Consider the following 17,105-nt stretch of genomic DNA (forward strand, 5'->3'; position numbering starts at 1 on the left):
GAAGCTGCTAGATCTTTTTAATAGTTATGCTGGTGATAGGGCCTGTGTTGTGCTGTCTTTCTTTTGATCTGCAGCAATTAAGAGTGCCCAGCGTACCCCTGGGTCACTCTCCAAGGAACGTGTTGGCTGTGCTCTGCTCTTTTTGCTTGCCACAGAGACACTCAGAATGTTGCTCTGCAGCCGCTGGCTCACTCAGAGTCAGGGGCAGTTCTCACCAACTGAAGTTTTTCATCAAGCTGGTGCTTCTGTAATAAAATTAGCAATGTTTTTGCTCAAGTGGCACGAAAGACAAGGCAGCAGCCATTTCAAAAAGGTAAGCTTTAATTGTATTAAAAAATACCCATGTTTTAGTAAGCAGTTTCTCTACACAGCCACAGGCCTATGGGAGCAACCACACATCTGCAAGATGCAAACAACATCAGAGCTGTTAGAACTACAACCAGCCTGCTGCAAGAGACAAGATGATAAGAACTAGCTTCTGGTTCATCTGTACCATCTTACAGGGAAAACAACTAATTCTCTTCCATAGTATCAGACTCACAGCTCCCATGGCAATGTGATTCCCTGCTTGAGGGTAACCAAGAGCTCCCTTCAGAATTGGTATTGTTAATGCTGTTCTGATGTTAAAATACCAAGGATCATCTGAGACACAGGCTGATATTTAAATATTCATATCAACAGTTGAGTAGCTTTTATAAATACCATTCAAGTCACTTTTCTTTTTCCTCTGCAGTTCAGAGGTCTTCCAGTATGGGGTGGTTCTGTATCTCTGAATTGCAACATTCAGAGGGGAGGTGTGAGGAAAACATTACATAAAATAAGCAGGGGCTGAACCTGCTATCTACAGTGTTGAGGAAAGGACTCAGTTGTGTTTCAGTCTGACAGCAAGACAAACAATTTTCTTTGTATAAACCCTAAGACAGGAAGGAAGAGTAGAATCCTAGGTCCCACTCATGAAAACACTTATCCTGGCTTCAACTTACAGTCCATTCTAGAAGGGCTTAAAATACTGTAGCATAAATAAAAAGGAAGGATAACAACCTGATGATGGACCAGCCCAAGGCACCTGTTTACGTTCACCACAATTAAAGATTCCCATTCGAATGGCATGTTGCATTAACCAGGAGCTGAAATCCTGGTTCACAGGCATTTATTACCCTCTGTCTTAGACAGACATACCATTCTGTTAAGTCAGTACGTTCCAGTCCCTCGTGAAAGGCATTTATGTTGTCTTCTCTCGTAGTCACAAGACCGCTAGCTTTGGTGGGGGTGGAAAGGAGACAGCAACTAACTTAGACATAAACGCTATGATGAGAGAATTTGAGTTAGCATGCATGCTTTGAACCTAGACTTTTCCATCAGGACCGAGTGCTGTTGCCCTGCTATTGCAGAAACTACTGCCTTTCCACCTCTCAGAGCAAAGCACACCTGTCCCTTGCATAGTCTCTCACCAAGAGGGCCACAGCTACTCTTAGTGTTTTGCCCATTAACTTTGACAGTTCCTAAAATGGAGGAAGTGTCACAGTAACACTGCTTTACAGACTAAGCTGTACAGTAAGCTACTTTCTCTTAAAAAGGTGATGGAACCTTCTCCTGCCCTTAAGGATGCTGGATAGGCGAGCTCATCTCCCGTGACATGACTGTTAGCTCTAACATACATTGGAGTAACTACTTCATATATGCTAGAAAAGAAGGTATTAGCATGTCTTTAAGACAAATCTGAACTCTAATTCAGTAAAATGCCTTTCTGTCAGTATCCACTGTAGTTCTTAGTTGTACTTGGCTCTATGCAGCTTGGCCTAACCTTGCAGTGGGAAGGCTTTTGCATGATTTAAATGTCTGGCATAGTATCTCTTGTTCAGATTGAAAACCTAGCTTTTATTTCTCTCCCAAGCTTTACCCTCCAATCCAGATAGTACAAGTAGTAATAATTCAATACTTGATTACACGTTTCTAGTGCAACTTGAGTTAAAATTCAACTATGAAGCTCTGCTCTCCTGTTTAAACTCAAGTAAGCACCAACTGGGAACCTGCAATGGCTATGCTACAACTTGGGTGTTAAAGAAGAACACACCAGACTGTGTCTACCAGGGTACAGGATATATATAATGGTTACTGTAACCACCATTCAGCCTGGGCTCTGATCACAAGCAACTGACCAGAGACATCACGCCAAAGAAATTCAAGGCACCACTGTAAAGGCAAAGTACTTCAAATGGAGAAGAGGGTTTTTGCAGTAATCAGCAGTATCCTACCTTACGCCACAATTTCCTCCCTCTTTTAATTCACAATACACCAAGTAACTCTCCCTTCCAGCTTCTAGTATTTAAAAAAGCAACCATTAAGTGCCAAGGAGGGGATTTTAAATGTATGCACTTAACAGAATTGAGGGTAAAACACTTATCTCCCAGAAAGATAAGATTCAGTGAAGTTAGTTCCAAACAAAAAAACAGCGTACTGAGCAAGCCCTCATGGCCCAAACTGTAGCCATTTGTTTATATTATGTACCCATTTATCAAGGATTTTCCACATGTGACAATAAAGCAATGTCTATTAGAAAAGGGGAGAAGAGGTGGAAAGTTCTTTTGCAGCAAATCTAACAAGGAAAGGTTAGGACAGAGAAGTCTTTTTGTTCTGTGTTTTGTCTTTTGTAGCAGTCACCTGCCAAGAGAGGCTGTAGAAAAGCAAAATTACAAGGAAGAACAAAATAGGCTGTAGCCGTCCAGCGGGGATGTAGCATGGATGCTACTTCTAGAGTAATCTGCTTGCTTTGATGCTTCCGCACCCATGCTACTGCTAGCAACTGAAGACCTAGTTTCTGGAAAGCAGAGGTTTAATAAATGTCCAATAGTAGCTTGAGGAGGTTCCGCTTGGTGGGCTCTAGCAGTGCTGTCTAGCAGACCTGATATTCTGACAGCTTGTGAACATAGCGCTGTAATGCAGGGTGTGAGAAAGCCTCTGACTGCAGAGGCTGTGAAATTTCAATGACAGAAGTTTGTTTCTGTTTAGTTCAGAAAAAAGAACTACTGACATCAAAAAGACGAGAAAGTCATTAACAGCTGACCACAGCTAAACTATGTAGCAAACCTTCAAGAAAGTGAGAGGAAGAATTGTTAGAGACTAGTTTCAGTTCCTTTTTTTTTATATCTGAAGGGAGTTAAGTGACAGCAATACAGTGCCAGCTATACTTCCTCAGGGATCTTCACTGCAGACAGCATCTTAAAACTAAAGTGGAAGTTAGAAAAAAGCATGGAGATTGTGGGTCACTTTTATACTAGAGGTGTCAATTTAAAAAAAAAAAAGCCTTGTCTTAAGGAAAAAAGACTGGTCTTTCCATTAAATGACTTCAGCTCTGTTTTTTCCTCTTTCTCCATATTTTTCCCCAACCTTCTAAGGATGATTACATCACAGTTGTGAGCAACTGGCAATACAAACAGCAGCATGTTTTCTCCTGTACAAAAACATCCAAAGCCCTGAAAAAGCAGGCAGGAGAGCAACTGCTCAGAGACAGGCAGGTCACAGGAACGTAATATGCTGAAGCTTATATCAATGAACTGTGCAATAAGCCTTGTGAGACCCCTGCTCCCACACCTCACTAAAACTGCTGAATCCACAGCAAGCAAAACTACCCCAGCCTTCAAGGAAAAACAGGACATGCCAGCCTTCTTCCTTCCAGAGAGACACAATCCACAGACAGTCTACTTGGAGTACATTTGCTTCACCTGTTTTAAAAAGAATTAGCAGGTGGTTCAGGCTCTGTCTCATCCTATAAAATGCAAGGATAAATGGATATATCAGCTACAGTTTGCATTTCTACAAACTGCAGAAAGGCTCCAAGGGTGCTGAAGTCTACTAAGTTAGAAGCAGCAGCTAATTAGCTATAGCCACAGTTCAGGAAGAACAGTTAGCTTAAAGCTGGTGCTGCTACTGAATGGAGGATGTTGGGCACAGCAGTATGTCACACCTAGAACCTACAGTACCATTCTTGGATTCAGCATGGTGAAAGGAATACCCTTACAGGGATAGCCTTCCTGAAGGGAACCACTGGCCCTGCATGAACTGAATCCTGGTCTTTCCACAGCACAAGAATGAGAAATACCATTCATCTGGTTCTACAGTTTCTCTGCTCAGGGAAAAAAAGAAAAGGCTTCCTGTTAGACATTGCTTCTAGCAGCTGTGCCAATTAAGGGCACCAAACTCCACGAGAACCTCCTGCAAACTGTGAAGCCATTCCAGCTGAAAGGTCACATGCTGCTCTCTGTCTCACGTAAAGCCAAGGACGGCAGCAGGCAGTGCCCAAGGCTGCTCGACAAAAGGAGAATCAGCAGACAATATTAAAGCAAAGGAGTGACACGTATCACCTGCTGCAAAGGAAAGGCTAGTGATATTAGTTAGAGCATACTTCTCCACCTCAATCCTGCCCAGCACCATCTGAGCTGAGGCTGGAGAGCATAGTGACTGCCAGGTGGCTCAGTGATTTTGGTCCCTGTTAAATGGGAGACTGTCTTGCTGGTTTGAAGAGTTTGAACCAAAGCAGCAGGTGTGATGCAACTGAAAACCAGAGGAAGTGGAAGGAGGGATTAAGTAGAGATAGTGCTCTTCTCCAGCTATGAGATAGGTATGTATAATCTTTGCCAGTTTATACCACCTCAAATGCTGGAATTGAAACCGTGCTGCTCCAATAAGTAAAGTCATGTAAGATCCTGTAGCACCCCCTTATCCCAAACTTTTTTCTGCCATTGGTGAGGAATGGTGGCCCTATTCCAACTCAGCTGCTAAAAGTTGGGTGAGGGGTCTTTAAAGAAGTCCTGTTTTTTATCATTGGTTTAACTGTCCCCACCAATAAACATGGTAGGACAGAAGGTGTTTTATGAGACTGGGCCACTAACAGCCTGTGCTGAAGCTCTCTTCAGTCCCCAAGTGGAAAAGGGGATGATATGAGGGTTTTCCAGTCAAGTCTTGAGAGCTCAGGTTCAGCGTTTCACATTGGTCCCCATCATCAAAGTGCTTTCCTGACGTCTTCAGCCCTCAGGTATCCAGGCTAGGCCAAAACCTAGCTATCACTGGCAACAGTGAGGATTGGTGCAAAGGTGCCACTGGTTCTATCTAAACAAAACTGAAAAAAAAACACAAAGGAAAGAGAAAAGGAGACAAAAACAAACAAAAAACTGGAGGAGGTACTCATTGGGAAGTTGAGGGGGGGAAAAAAATCACATTTTGCTTTAAAATTATAAATACTCTCCATATAAAGTTATTAAATAAAATGAGATCCATCCAGTGGCTGTGATGAGTTCCAGTGATCCTCCTAAGCAATGTCTGGTAGACTTTAAAAAGTGATCTTTGCTCCCCATCTCTTTTGCCCTTGGTTTAAGTGCAGCAGGGGTTGTCGATGACTAGCATAACATCAATGCCATACACTTCCAGTAGGTCCATAAGGAAACTTCGATCCCCTTGGGGATCCAGGCCCATGCCTCGTGCATGGTCAGCTGTCAGTGTCTTGTCCTGGCTGGCTGACACCTCCATCAGCGTCTGAAATATGCGGTTGTTCTGCTCCATGAAAAACCTGTAAGATAAAAGTCAGCTGAGATGATGGTGCTGGACCCCTCAAAAGACAGCGTATTTATGAAATGGGCAGCAGAGCCCCAGACCTGCATTTAACTCCTTTTACTCATAGATCCCACCTTCTTAGGTGATGTTGTAGCAGTTTTCCATCCACCTTATGGATGACCCAGAATAAACAAAGATAAAGCAGTAACTTTTAACTTAGAGCGGTGCTTCTGCCTGGCTGATTTATGGTAGGCATTTCACTCTTCGGAAGCAAGCCACATTACTAGCTGGTGTGTGCCCTGGGGTAATGAAGTAGGTACATCAGACCTATAGCTCCCATAATGCAAAGGAGGAAATGGTGTTGTCATCCATCTAGTAAGCCACTGGGTAAAGAAATTCTCCATTGCTGGTGCAGAACACAGCAGTGAGAGCTGCTTCTTACCTAGTGCTTTCCTAGGAACATGCAAGGCTGTTGAGAAAGAACTCTGACTACATCTGTGCAGCTCAGCAATCAGAGCTCTGCCCCGACAGCCCTTCACACAATTTCATCGCATTACTTCTCACCTGCTGCAGACATTGAACAATAGCAACAGGCAGTGAAGGTGGCAGAGGTGTGGTTTTCATCTAATTCCATACCTCATACTCTTCACCCAGTTCTGGTTCCTCTGTTTGCCAAGTACAAAGCCAGCCACATCAACGGGCCAATCCTTCACCTGCAGATCTTACCTTCACGCTGTGCCTCCCCCAGCATGGTACAGTGCCTGCTTCCCACAGACACTGTCCTTTCCTCAGCCAAATGTTCTGGCATGAAAAGTCCTATGGTGCTTATGTTTTCAAAAATGGGAGGGGATTTTTGCATTTCTAATTCTGTTTTTAAAATTCCCTTCTCCCTCCCGGCACTTAAGAGACCTCAGTGGAGACTAATATGGCTGCATTTGACTTCTCAAATTCAAAGGAAGATGATCTGAAGAAGAAGAGCCAGTTTGGTTCTTGGATCTCGAGAGGAAGACAGCTCACTGCAGAATTGTGTTAACCATGATGTTTCATAATATGCCAAACCAGTGCAACGTGAAATCAGTGAAAGAGGCTCCCTAAACCTAACAGTCACCAACTAAGTATTAGAGGTAGCCACTCACAAGATGAAAAGGTCCTCTTCACAGGAGCTACAGTCCTCACCCACTTCTTGAGAATACATTAACATCTGCCTGAGAGAGGGGAGACAGATTAAATGTGCATACCTACAATGAACCTCAAAGCATTATGAGAAGATAAGGATTACAGCTAAAAACTCTACATCCATTTCTTGGAGACCAATCACACTTACACCGTTGCCCTGATATCTGAGGCAACAGGGTAGTCTTTATAAGGCACTGGACTAGAAATCAGGCTATGTTTTCAGTTCTGCTGCTGATCAGTGGTCAACTAATCTCTCTTCCTGCCTTCTATCTGCTCCAGCAGCTCACTGGCAGATTAATCTCTATGTGCAGAGTGCCCAGGGGCTCTCATACCAGTTAGCTACAGCGGAACAAGAATGTCAAAGAGATGAGCTGAAGCAGTGGGAAACTTTGAAAATACTAAGACAAGAAGGAAAGTACAAAGGAGCAGTGTCCTCTTTATCCCATGTTGCACTGCTGTCCTACCAGGACCACCCAGATGTCTATTATTACCTCTGGTCATTGAGCCGTCGGTACTTCTCCTTGTCAGCATTGTTAATTTTCAGGAGTGGTTGCAGATGCTCGTGATGTGTCTTCACGTTCTGGTTGTCCACATAGACATCATAGAGATCCCGTTTCTCCTCAAAGATCTTTTCTGTTGTACCTGCCAAAATCAGAGAAGGTTTTCAGAGCAGCATATTGCTTTCTCAGCAGACCAACTGTTCTCTCCTGCTTTCGTAGTTAGTCATTCCACACACATCCTATTTCTCATCAGTTTTATTCTACGGTCTGGTGTCTCAAGACATTTTGCAGCCTGAAGTTAAAAACGTCACGCCTAATCCATCATACTTACAGGCCACATATGATACTTCTGTCTCCAGCATTTCTATGTCTGCCACATTCACATAGAAGAATGGTTTGGACTCTGGGACAGTTCCTCCGAGACCAGGCAGAGAAACATTGGCAAGGCAACAGCAGCAATACACTGTGGACAAGAAAAGTACATCCTGAGATGTTTTCAGTATTCCCTCAAAGGCCTTCTGAACCCTGTTTACCCAGTTCTCCCACACACTTCCATGAAGACAATGGTTAGAGCTTTGAAATGCCCCTGAACATCAGTACTTCTCAAGTGGGGACATCCTGGTTTGGATAGGAAATAATCAGTTCTCCTGCAGGAATCCCCTGTTCTAGATTCCACAAATGACTTGAGCACTCTTACTTTCCTGTGTTGACAGGAACTGTATTTGATAGTGCCAGATATGTCCTTACCTGAAAGGCCTGAAGAAAAGTTCTTTGTAGGAAATGGGTAAATGCAGGCTGAACGATGTCTTCACAAGGAATGGTTGCAATGGATTTTGAAGACCTGTATGATGTCTGTCCCCTCAGCACCCCCAGGCATTTTTGCAGTGCTTCAGCCTACTAGATCAGAGCTCTGCAGTGTCCCTGGAAACATACCTCTATAGCAGACAACTCCAACTGGGGGCGGTGAAAATATCAATATGCGCTTGCGCAGCAGGGCAAACTTCCAGAGGACAAGGATCTGCTCACCGAAGAATTTGATGAACTGAGACATACATCCAGCAGGGTGTGTGATCTGCAGGTGGAGGGAAAGGGAAGAAAACAGCTCAGAGGTGAAACAGGGACAAATGCACAGATGCTAAGTCTAAATGTGGGAGCAAGACCAGCACAAAGCAATGACAGAGAACTGCAGCTTGTAACAGTTCAAGTAACAAAATCTTATCTAAAGCAGCCTACAAAGCACTGGAGTGACTGCTTACGTAAAGAAGTGGGAGACACCAGCAAGGAGCGAGCAACATTCCTGCGAGCCTCAGAGCACCTGCCTCACCTTCATCTCTGGGTACATGTATCTGTGGATGGATGGCAGCCAGTGGACAGGTTGCTGAGAGGTGCCCTTGCTGTCAGGGAGAACTCCTTTCTTGTCATCATAGAATGCCTCTAGATGGGAGTAGTGCCCTGGCATCTCCAGCTGGTGTCTGGAAAAGAAAGGAAAAAAGGGGAGATTAGTAGTGTCCCTGGACTCTCCTTATTTAGTGCCTTGCCCCCAGCCAACACCTGCTTTCCCAGCTAGCAAAGAAGCCCTGGTTGCCTCAGTTGCACAGACTTATCCAGGAGGACAGCTAAAGAATCGCGAGTAACACCAGCTTTCAGTGCAGGCAGGGGACATGGGCAGGACTGAAGCAGACAGTGAGCTGATGTATGCATAGGACTGATCCTGTTTTCAAGGATGCTCAGGTAGGAACAGCTTTCCTTTCTACCACCATCATTTTCCCTGCCAGGCTCACTCAACACAGCTGAGCCACACACCTAGCCAGGATCACCATCATAGGTTTAGAAGCCCTTTGTGAGCCTTTTGTAAAATGATTTTCAGAAGGAGAAAAGGGGAACTTTGTGTCCTCTCAGCTCTCTCCTCGACACTTGGGTCCCCACAAAATAAGTAGTGTTTGCATAGATCTGACCAGCCTGTTAGCGATGAATAGACTGCTGCTAATCAGTTCCTTGTTTCCTTCCCATTGTGAACCTGTAACTCTTTCTGGACAAGTAGTCATTCAAGGAAATTGTAGCTCAGCATTGTAGTCAAATTCTCACTCACGGCTAAAACCAGTCTCTATCGAGGCAACACTACCTCTTCTAGGTGGGGAGTGGCCAGTCCCATTCCCAAGGGAACTCACCTGACCTGGTTCTCCAGGAAGTGCATGTACCTATATAGCAGGGTGTAGGAAGGGGAGAGAATCCCCACGGACTTCATACGGGCACCACGCTCTAACTCACTCTCCACAGGCATGTTGGCAAAGCAGGCCAGGCCAAAACAGAGCCCTTTCCGGAAATAACTGGGGACAAAGGTTTGACAGAAAGGTTAATGTTAAAAAGAAGGAAGGGGAAGAAATAAAGGTAACTGGCTGCTAAAAATACTCATTTGAGAACACAGTTTCTTCTTTAGGGAATCCCCTGAAATCCCACCCTGCTATCTGAAGGGCTGAGGGCAGGCCTTGGGTGTCCCAGCCTTCTCAAGACAGGACATAAAAGGGCAGAGTTCCCAGTGCCTCTACCACTAAAGCGCTGACCAGCCACGTCACAGGCTGGTAAGGAACATAGGTAGGGAAAGAACTTGGAAGGAAGACTAACAGAGGATGCAGGACCCAGTCAACGCAGTGTCCTCCTCTCAAGGAAGAAGAGCCTGCAGTGCATGAAGTTGTGAGTATAGTCTAGCTACCGAGTCATATTTTGGGTGCCAGCATGTGGAAGCATACGTTAGCTGAGTGCAAGGTTAAGTTCACATGCCTTTCAGAAAGTAACTGTTACTCCTGACCAGAAGGAATTGTGACACTGCAGTTCATTGCAAAACATTGCTGCTTTGCAACACTGGGTCAGTGAAAGGACGGGAATGCAGAAAATGCCTAGCTCATGTCTTTCCACTGAAGGAAGGAGCTAGTGGGGAAGAAAGGGAGCGAGGACTCTTTATCACATTTAAAGAATTCAAAAGCAGTGGCAGTATTCAGAAACTTTTTCCAAGTTCTGTTCGTGCAAAATCTTTCCCATTTCAGTTCTGCCATTCTCCCCCCTTCACCCTAGGCTCTGCTGACAGCCTCAGAAGTTGCACAGTGCAGTACGATTTCCCCAATATGCATTAAAATTTGCACACCACTGAGACGCTGCCCTGCCTGGTTCACCGGTTGACCTCTGCAGCCAAAGCTGTCACCCAGCAGATCCTACTTGATACCATGTTGAAAGTATCTGGAGGGTATCTTTGGCTCAGCTAGATACAGTTTAGCAGCACGTTTATGCAGGAACTTAACTTCGTAGATGGTATTTTTCTTGCATGTTCTGAATTAAGGGATGGTGGTGTAGACGTACAGCTAAGAGAAAGATGAAGTAATATAGCTCAGACATACTCACATGAAATCTGACTGGATTTTGTGAGACCCACTTGCCATGGATTTGAATTCCACACCTTCCAAATCAATATCTTGGGGTAAACACCACTCCACCATGTTGCCTGCAGAGAAGCAAGTTTATCTGGGTAAACTTGGACACAGTACTCGTTTCTAAAGGGCAAACACCAGCAACAGCAAGTTGCTGCTTTTACATCACTGAGATGCCAGTAATAGTGCTCTAACGCAACTCCTGAACTCTGAAATTGTCACAGACAGTAGCTGACATACTATATTCCACACATCTCTTGCAAATGTTACTCGTGGCAGCACAACACCCAGATATTGCAGGACTTCTGGAGCCGTTTCTGAAGCTAATGCTATTTTGCGGTTTATGCTTTATAAGCTTAATCACAGAGCAGCTACAATTTTACCTGATGGTGGATGAGCTATGGTATAATGCTGCTCCACTCAGGCCGTCTACACGAGTATCTGATATAGAAAAAACCCAAAGTACAGACTGCTGCTCTTTAGGATGAGTTTCTGTGATAGCTCATACCATCATCAATATGCTTCTGTGGCTATGCTTGGCAGGGCTGGTCAAACAAGAACCCCTAAGCCAGCATCCTGATTATCACTACTTCTCCCTGGAATCTCTCATGTTTAGTTTAGGATAGGAGGAGTTAGCTGAAGCTTTACACAGAGGCTGAGGTGATCCAAGTGCTGCAACATGTTTGGTCGTGCTAGAATAACCAAAGGAAAAAAGCACATAAATTACAAGCTAGATCAAGATTAGCAAACACCTGTCACCTGCCAACCCAGCCAGAAAGCATGCAGTTGTTCAGTGGGAAAGGCCACCTGAGGAGCCTGATCCTGGAACAGATGATATCAGAGAAGTCACAAAACGTCCCTAAAGCTGATGAAGTCCTGCCCTGCTGCTGGCAAGCTAACCACGGACAAAAAAGGGGGACCTCTCATGCTTTCCCATGCCAGCACTTCAGAGCTTAAACCTGCTCATCTGGACACTCCCACTGCACCGAGATGTGTTCCAGGTTTAACCGCTGAGTTTCTGTTCTCTCAGCCTGCCCATAGCAACAGCATTTGAAGTAATGTGACTTCATTTTACCAACAAAGCAAACAAACACTCTTCAGTATAACGCAGTGGCAGATGCCCCGTGCCAATGCTTTCTGCTGGTACAGCCCTTCCACCGCCCTTTGGGGTAAGCAACCCAGCTGTGCTTGCACGGACAGTGTACATTTGGAAGGTCCTTACTCCCAGCTGATACTTCTAGAGATATTTAAGTATGAAGCCTCATTTCGGAAGCCTGTCGTGTCATTACTCATACTGCACAAGTATATGCATGCACTCTCGCACAGGAATTGGGCTTAGCTACTGACATTTAAATAGGCTATTTTTCTTCTCACACAGATACCGTATTCAGCAGACCTCCCCCAGCTCTGCCTGGCAAGGACTTCAGAAAAACCAACAGCATTAAGTGTGGCAACAGGAAAGGTTTTGCACCCAGCTAACCACTCCTCGTCCACAAGCAGACCTCTCCTGCAAACCACTCCTCGTCCACGAGCAGACCTCTCCCGCACAGCGGGGCTGGCCGGGGAGCAGCGGCAGCCTCGTGACCCCGAGCACAGCTCTGTGCAATCACACGCCAAACCACAGAGCTCTGCTGTAAAGCATCTTCGCCTCTGAGGCGTGTGAAAGGCTGGCAGAGAAAGCCAGTGACATCATGTCAGCCTGCGCGGTCCCCTGTAGGTTTTGCATATTATATATAGATGTTGGCTTTTGTTGTTCGGGGTTATTTTTTGTGTGTGTGCACTTGGTTTTCCTTTTAAAGGCACAAGACCCTTCCTTGAAAGAGCGAGGAAGTCAACTATGAAGACTGTTGATTCTACCACAAAATTGTGGTTAAGGCCGGATCCGCTTTTAAGTCTCGCATCGCAGAGATTCACTTACTGGTCATTACCTATAGATTAACAGATCCATACACAAGAGCACCGTTGAGCAAAGGAAACTGTTTGACTTTGTTCAGCTTAGTCACAAACATCACGTGTAATCTCCACTACAGAGGTGCTGAAGTGGACATAGCCTAAACAATGTCGGTTCTGCAGCAGTAAGTAACGAAAAGACACCTTGGAACAGATCCTTACCCTTCGTGTAACCACAAAACCAACTCGCCTATCAGGCAGCTATTTTTTTTTTTCTGGGATCTGTCACAAGCAACCCACACCTGCGTTCCTGGCAGCTCCTCGCGTCACCTTGCCCTGTGAGCGCACGGGCGACGTGGCAGTCGGAGAACAAACGTGGAGATAAAAAAAGAAAACGAAGAAAGTCGGTCTGGCGAAACAGTAGAGCAAACAAAGGAGAGACTTCACCCAGACGCGATAGCGACTGCCAGCCTGTCCAAGAAACCGGACGAGGGAGGAGGAAGCAATGTTGTAGAAAAACAGGAAGCATTGCCCTTCCCTGTGCAGAAAGCAGCTCTCGTGTGCACAGGAAACTTTCGAAGTGAGAGTCACCCAGCATTAGAGAGGCAACGAGAGGTTTTGCCGAGAGTCAAATCTGCAGATCTGGAGATCTCTTGGGAGCTATCTCCCAGCGTGAGGCCAGGTCAGAAAAGGCACTCTAAGTTTCTGGTATGCAAGATTAAGGATGCTCTTCCTCTTTCTCTTGTATTTTCTCTTTCCTGCATTTTCACATTCTTACAGAAACGATGATGGCACTAGTGTTTGCTGGCCATCACCTGGCCCTTCTCACTACTAGAAGTTTCCAAAGATCTTTAGGGTCCCCAGCCGTGCAATGCTACCATGTTGTACCAGGACACAAGAAGCATTGAGTGTGACCTAGCCGTCACACTGGCTCCGGTTCCTGCATGGAAGAAACGCAGGACAGAAAAACGGAATATTTGCATGTTCACTGGTGCAAAACCGATTACTTCCCTTTGTTCCCTCTTCGTCTCCCTCCATTACTCACATGACCCTTTAAGCCAAAAGACTGTGTGGGACCTCCACAACATTGACTATCATCACATCCATCAAAGAAAGAGGGCTAAGAAGGTTCAGCTTGTTATCAACTATTCTGATCTGACTGAGTTGATGTGGCCATGGACTTTGCTTCATCGTTCTTTATCACCCTCCCAAAGCAAAATGCATTGTTCTATTTATTTTTTTTCCCCACTTGCTTTACTCAGGACAAGTATAAGTCTCAGAAAGCACATGTGCTTGAGCCTAATGCCAAGTAGGTCACACCTACCGGATGTATCCCCATTGCTGCCCAAGATAGTCTTGGGTCTTCTGTTACTACCTGCCCAAGGGAACACCTGCACTAGGAAATTCAGCAGCCTTGTTAAAGCTCCTCGTGACCGTGCTCTTTAAGGGGCAGTGTTTGCGCAGACCTGGTGCTCACGCTTTTCGAAGTGTCAGTGTTCCCAATTGGTCACTCCCTGAAGGGGGGGACTGCCAAAGGACAGGGAGCAACAAGAAGATGACATGATTGGTTCCCAAGCTGCCACCATTCTGTGCTTAATTTACAGTTCACTTTCTGCATTAGTGCAAGATCTATCTTTGTAATAGAGGTGAAAAGAGCTCCTTCTGAAGTGCCACAAGGTGGGAGAAGGTGTGCTGGAGGTGGGAACAGCACCACTGATTTAAAAGCTACCTCTGGCGCTTATGTTGGGCCATTCATATGAGCATCAACAGAGCCCCAAGAACACCAGAATCATAACAGTGGCCTGGCAACCCCATAACCTACCTTTGTGAACTCATCACATGCAACTGCTAGATAATGCAGAGTTTGTCTGCTTCAAGCCTTTCTAAACTTAGGAGGAAAGCTGTTACATTCTTTATGAGCATAGTAACCATTTCATCCTTCTACAGTAACACATTTCTCACCCAACTGCTCGCCTGTATTTGAGTAGACATTACTTGGCGTAACTATCTTCCCAGCCACCAGCAGAAGTTCTGCCTTTCACACCTGCCTCAGCAAGCTACCAAAGGAGGTCTGCTGTGCTTATCCTGGGCAGGATCAAGCAGATTTCCAGCTCAGAGACTGGATGATGACCTTTAAGTCACAGACAAGGACCAGATACCCTCATGAACATTACAGAAGTCCTTCATGCCATCTCATATGGTTGACCCAGGAATTCCCATGTCCTCTTTCTGACCCTAGCAAGTCCACACCACTGTGGCTTTAATATCTTTTTTCCAAGTCCGCATCCTCCATAGGGCACTTTCCCCTCCACCTGTGAAGCTGACATTTGTTGATGTGTTCCTCACAGTCCTATCATGTTCCTTACATTAAGCGTCAGTGCTGAGTAGTAGTGAGAGGCTGAATTTTCCTGGACTTGACAGACTACTCCAAGGCTGATGACACCCAGCATTAACTGCACATCAGATGCGAGAAGAGCTGTTTCCCAACTTTCCCTGGACTTCATTCAAAGCAACAGCTGGTTCAGACAAACTCCTGAGAAAGCTCAACTTTCTGCCAACCAAGAAAATCTCACCATTTCGTGGAAGGCATATGCACTCAGATTGAAAGACAAATTGAAAGGCAACCTGCTGTTGCTGCCGTCGTCCGAACTCTGCCATGTTTTGGATACTTAGGAGAAACATCTCCCCTTTCAATCTCCTGTTGGAAAGATGACATCCAACCTGATTTTGGATTTTGATGAATCAAGAGCCTCTGACCTCTAGACTGAAGACACCTCTCTCTGGTGAAGCATGAAACGGGTGACTTCTCGAAAGCCCATTGGTGTTTCAGGACACAGCGGCCATGCTGTTCGGCTGTGTACATTTCTGACAGTGCATTGGACTTGGGGATCTGTTCTCTTCAGTACTTCCTTGGGATTTTCAATTCTAGACCAGGATTCAGTCTTCACTTTCAGGGCCCTCTTGTCAGCATGATGTCAGTTACATCCTCCTTCCCAGCTCTCCCTTCCACTGAAAAAAACCCACCATGCTCTTCCCTGTCTCTAGTACTTTTGCTATGGTTTTGCTAAGGAAGTCCCTGTTTATGGAAGTAGGAGGAGCTTGCTCCCAGATCTGGATGCAAATGGGCTCCTACATCTCCCAAGCTACTTCCTAAACTCTCTGATCGTACCAAGACTTTCAGCTATGCCCCTCTCTTGCCTTTGCACCCCAGGCTGGTGCAGCTGAAAGACCCAACAATCTGTCTCGGGACACACCAGACCCCCAAGGACTGTACCTGCGTTAAGAGATGCGAGGCGGGTGCTAACTTTCTGACTGCGTCACAACATCCTGTTTCACGGATACCGCTAGTGCAGCAAGACTAAGAAAACAAACTTAAGATGTTTTCTGAAATGCTGATTCGCCGACTTGAAACGAATAACCTCTGGCAGTAAGAGAAGTGATACAACACCAAAGCCTGACAGTGCCGAGGGAGATGGATATGGCAGTGAAAGGTGGAAAATACGTTCCCTTGCCCCTCTCCTCTGCCCTCTTGGATTGCAGCACTCCACTTCAAAGCACTAAGAGCCCCAGAGGTTCCACCACAGACCAGCCTCTAAACATACAGGCCACCAAGAAATACATAGCTGAGCTGCTGCTGCGGATCATGCCCTGCATGCCTGCCCGATTTACGCCTGCCATAACCGCCATCCGTCACCAACAGCTGCAGGTAGGTGTACGGCACGCCATGGAGACAGAAGGATGCTCTCGAGATGCTGCTAACAGGTTGTCCCTCCACTGGGCAGAGGTTCGACCCGAGGTATGGACACCGTGCAGGGGGTGCGCCAGCACCGTTCTCAGGATCCCTGTCCTGTATCCCGCTGCGGGGCAGAGCTACGCCCGTCCCTGCCTGGGTCACCGGCTCCCCTCGGAGCGGCACCCGGAGCGGCGCCTGCCCCCGACAGAAGTTCTCGGCGGGATGGATATCAAATGCAATCCCCCTTACACTCCGCTTTCCGCAAAGCCCCGCTGCCGCCGGCACACAGCGCTCCTCGGGAGGCCGGCCGGGCCACGGGGACCGGCAGCCGTGCCGTGAAGCAGCGGTCTCCCGTGGGAGCAGAGGGCAGACCGGCTCCCGCAGGCCCCTCTCCACTGGGGTCCGGCGACCCAACAAACGCGGCGCGGGGAGCGGTCCCCGCGGGAGGAGGGATGCAAGCGGCGGGCGCCCCGCGGGACCCGCAGTCCGGCCCCGGCCCGCATCCATCTTACGCCAGCGGCACCGGGAGCCCCAGGCCCGGCCACTGCAGGCCCCGTCCCGGCCCCCCGCGGCCCTTCCTGCCCGCCGCCAGCGCTCCTCACCCGTGCGGGGGTCGAAGGTGACCACGAAGACGGCCACGATTTGGTCCTCCTCCGCCTCCGCTCGCGGCGGCTCCGCCGCCTCCACCGGCCCCGCGCCGCCCCATGGAGCCGCGCTCCAGCCGCCGCCGAGCCGCCGCCCGCCGCCGCCGCTGCCCGCCTCGGCCGCGGGCGGCGGCGCTGACACGGCGGGGCCCTCGGCCCAGAAGAGCAGCGGCGCCTCGTCTGCGCGCTCCACCAT

The 17,105-nt window shown here is 47.0% G+C and overlaps 1 protein-coding gene across 1 annotated transcript; it reads right to left on the bottom strand.

The window, feature by feature from the left end:
• Window positions 1-5,338: 5,338 nt before the first annotated feature.
• DENND11 (DENN domain containing 11) lies at window positions 5,339-17,105 on the bottom strand. The gene is made up of 9 exons (XM_086610527.1): window positions 16,868-17,105; window positions 10,617-10,716; window positions 9,392-9,550; window positions 8,548-8,695; window positions 8,157-8,295; window positions 7,555-7,686; window positions 7,215-7,365; window positions 6,684-6,752; window positions 5,339-5,563 (listed from the first exon to the last, which is right to left on the bottom strand). Exons 1-9 carry the CDS (start codon window positions 17,103-17,105, stop codon window positions 5,368-5,370), a joined length of 1,332 nt encoding a protein of 443 aa, XP_086466653.1. The 3' UTR covers window positions 5,339-5,367.

This window comes from Tauraco erythrolophus, chromosome 4 (genome assembly GCF_009769465.1).
Source record: "Tauraco erythrolophus isolate bTauEry1 chromosome 4, bTauEry1.pri, whole genome shotgun sequence".
Classification (NCBI taxonomy): domain Eukaryota; kingdom Metazoa; phylum Chordata; class Aves; order Musophagiformes; family Musophagidae; genus Tauraco; species Tauraco erythrolophus.

Bases quoted from the DNA above. Each gene is read 5' to 3' on its own strand.
- DENND11 (XM_086610527.1), bottom strand. From the start codon at position 17,105: ATGGTGGAGCGCGCAGACGAGGCGCCGCTGCTCTTCTGGGCCGAGGGC. The intron at 7,687-8,156 runs GTATGTTTCCAG...TCTTGTCCACAG, and splicing joins TGGAGTTGTCTGCTATAGAG to TGTATTGCTGCTGTTGCCTT. The intron at 5,564-6,683 runs GTGAGTGGCTAC...TTTATCTTACAG, and splicing joins GAAGAGGACCTTTTCATCTT to GTTTTTCATGGAGCAGAACA.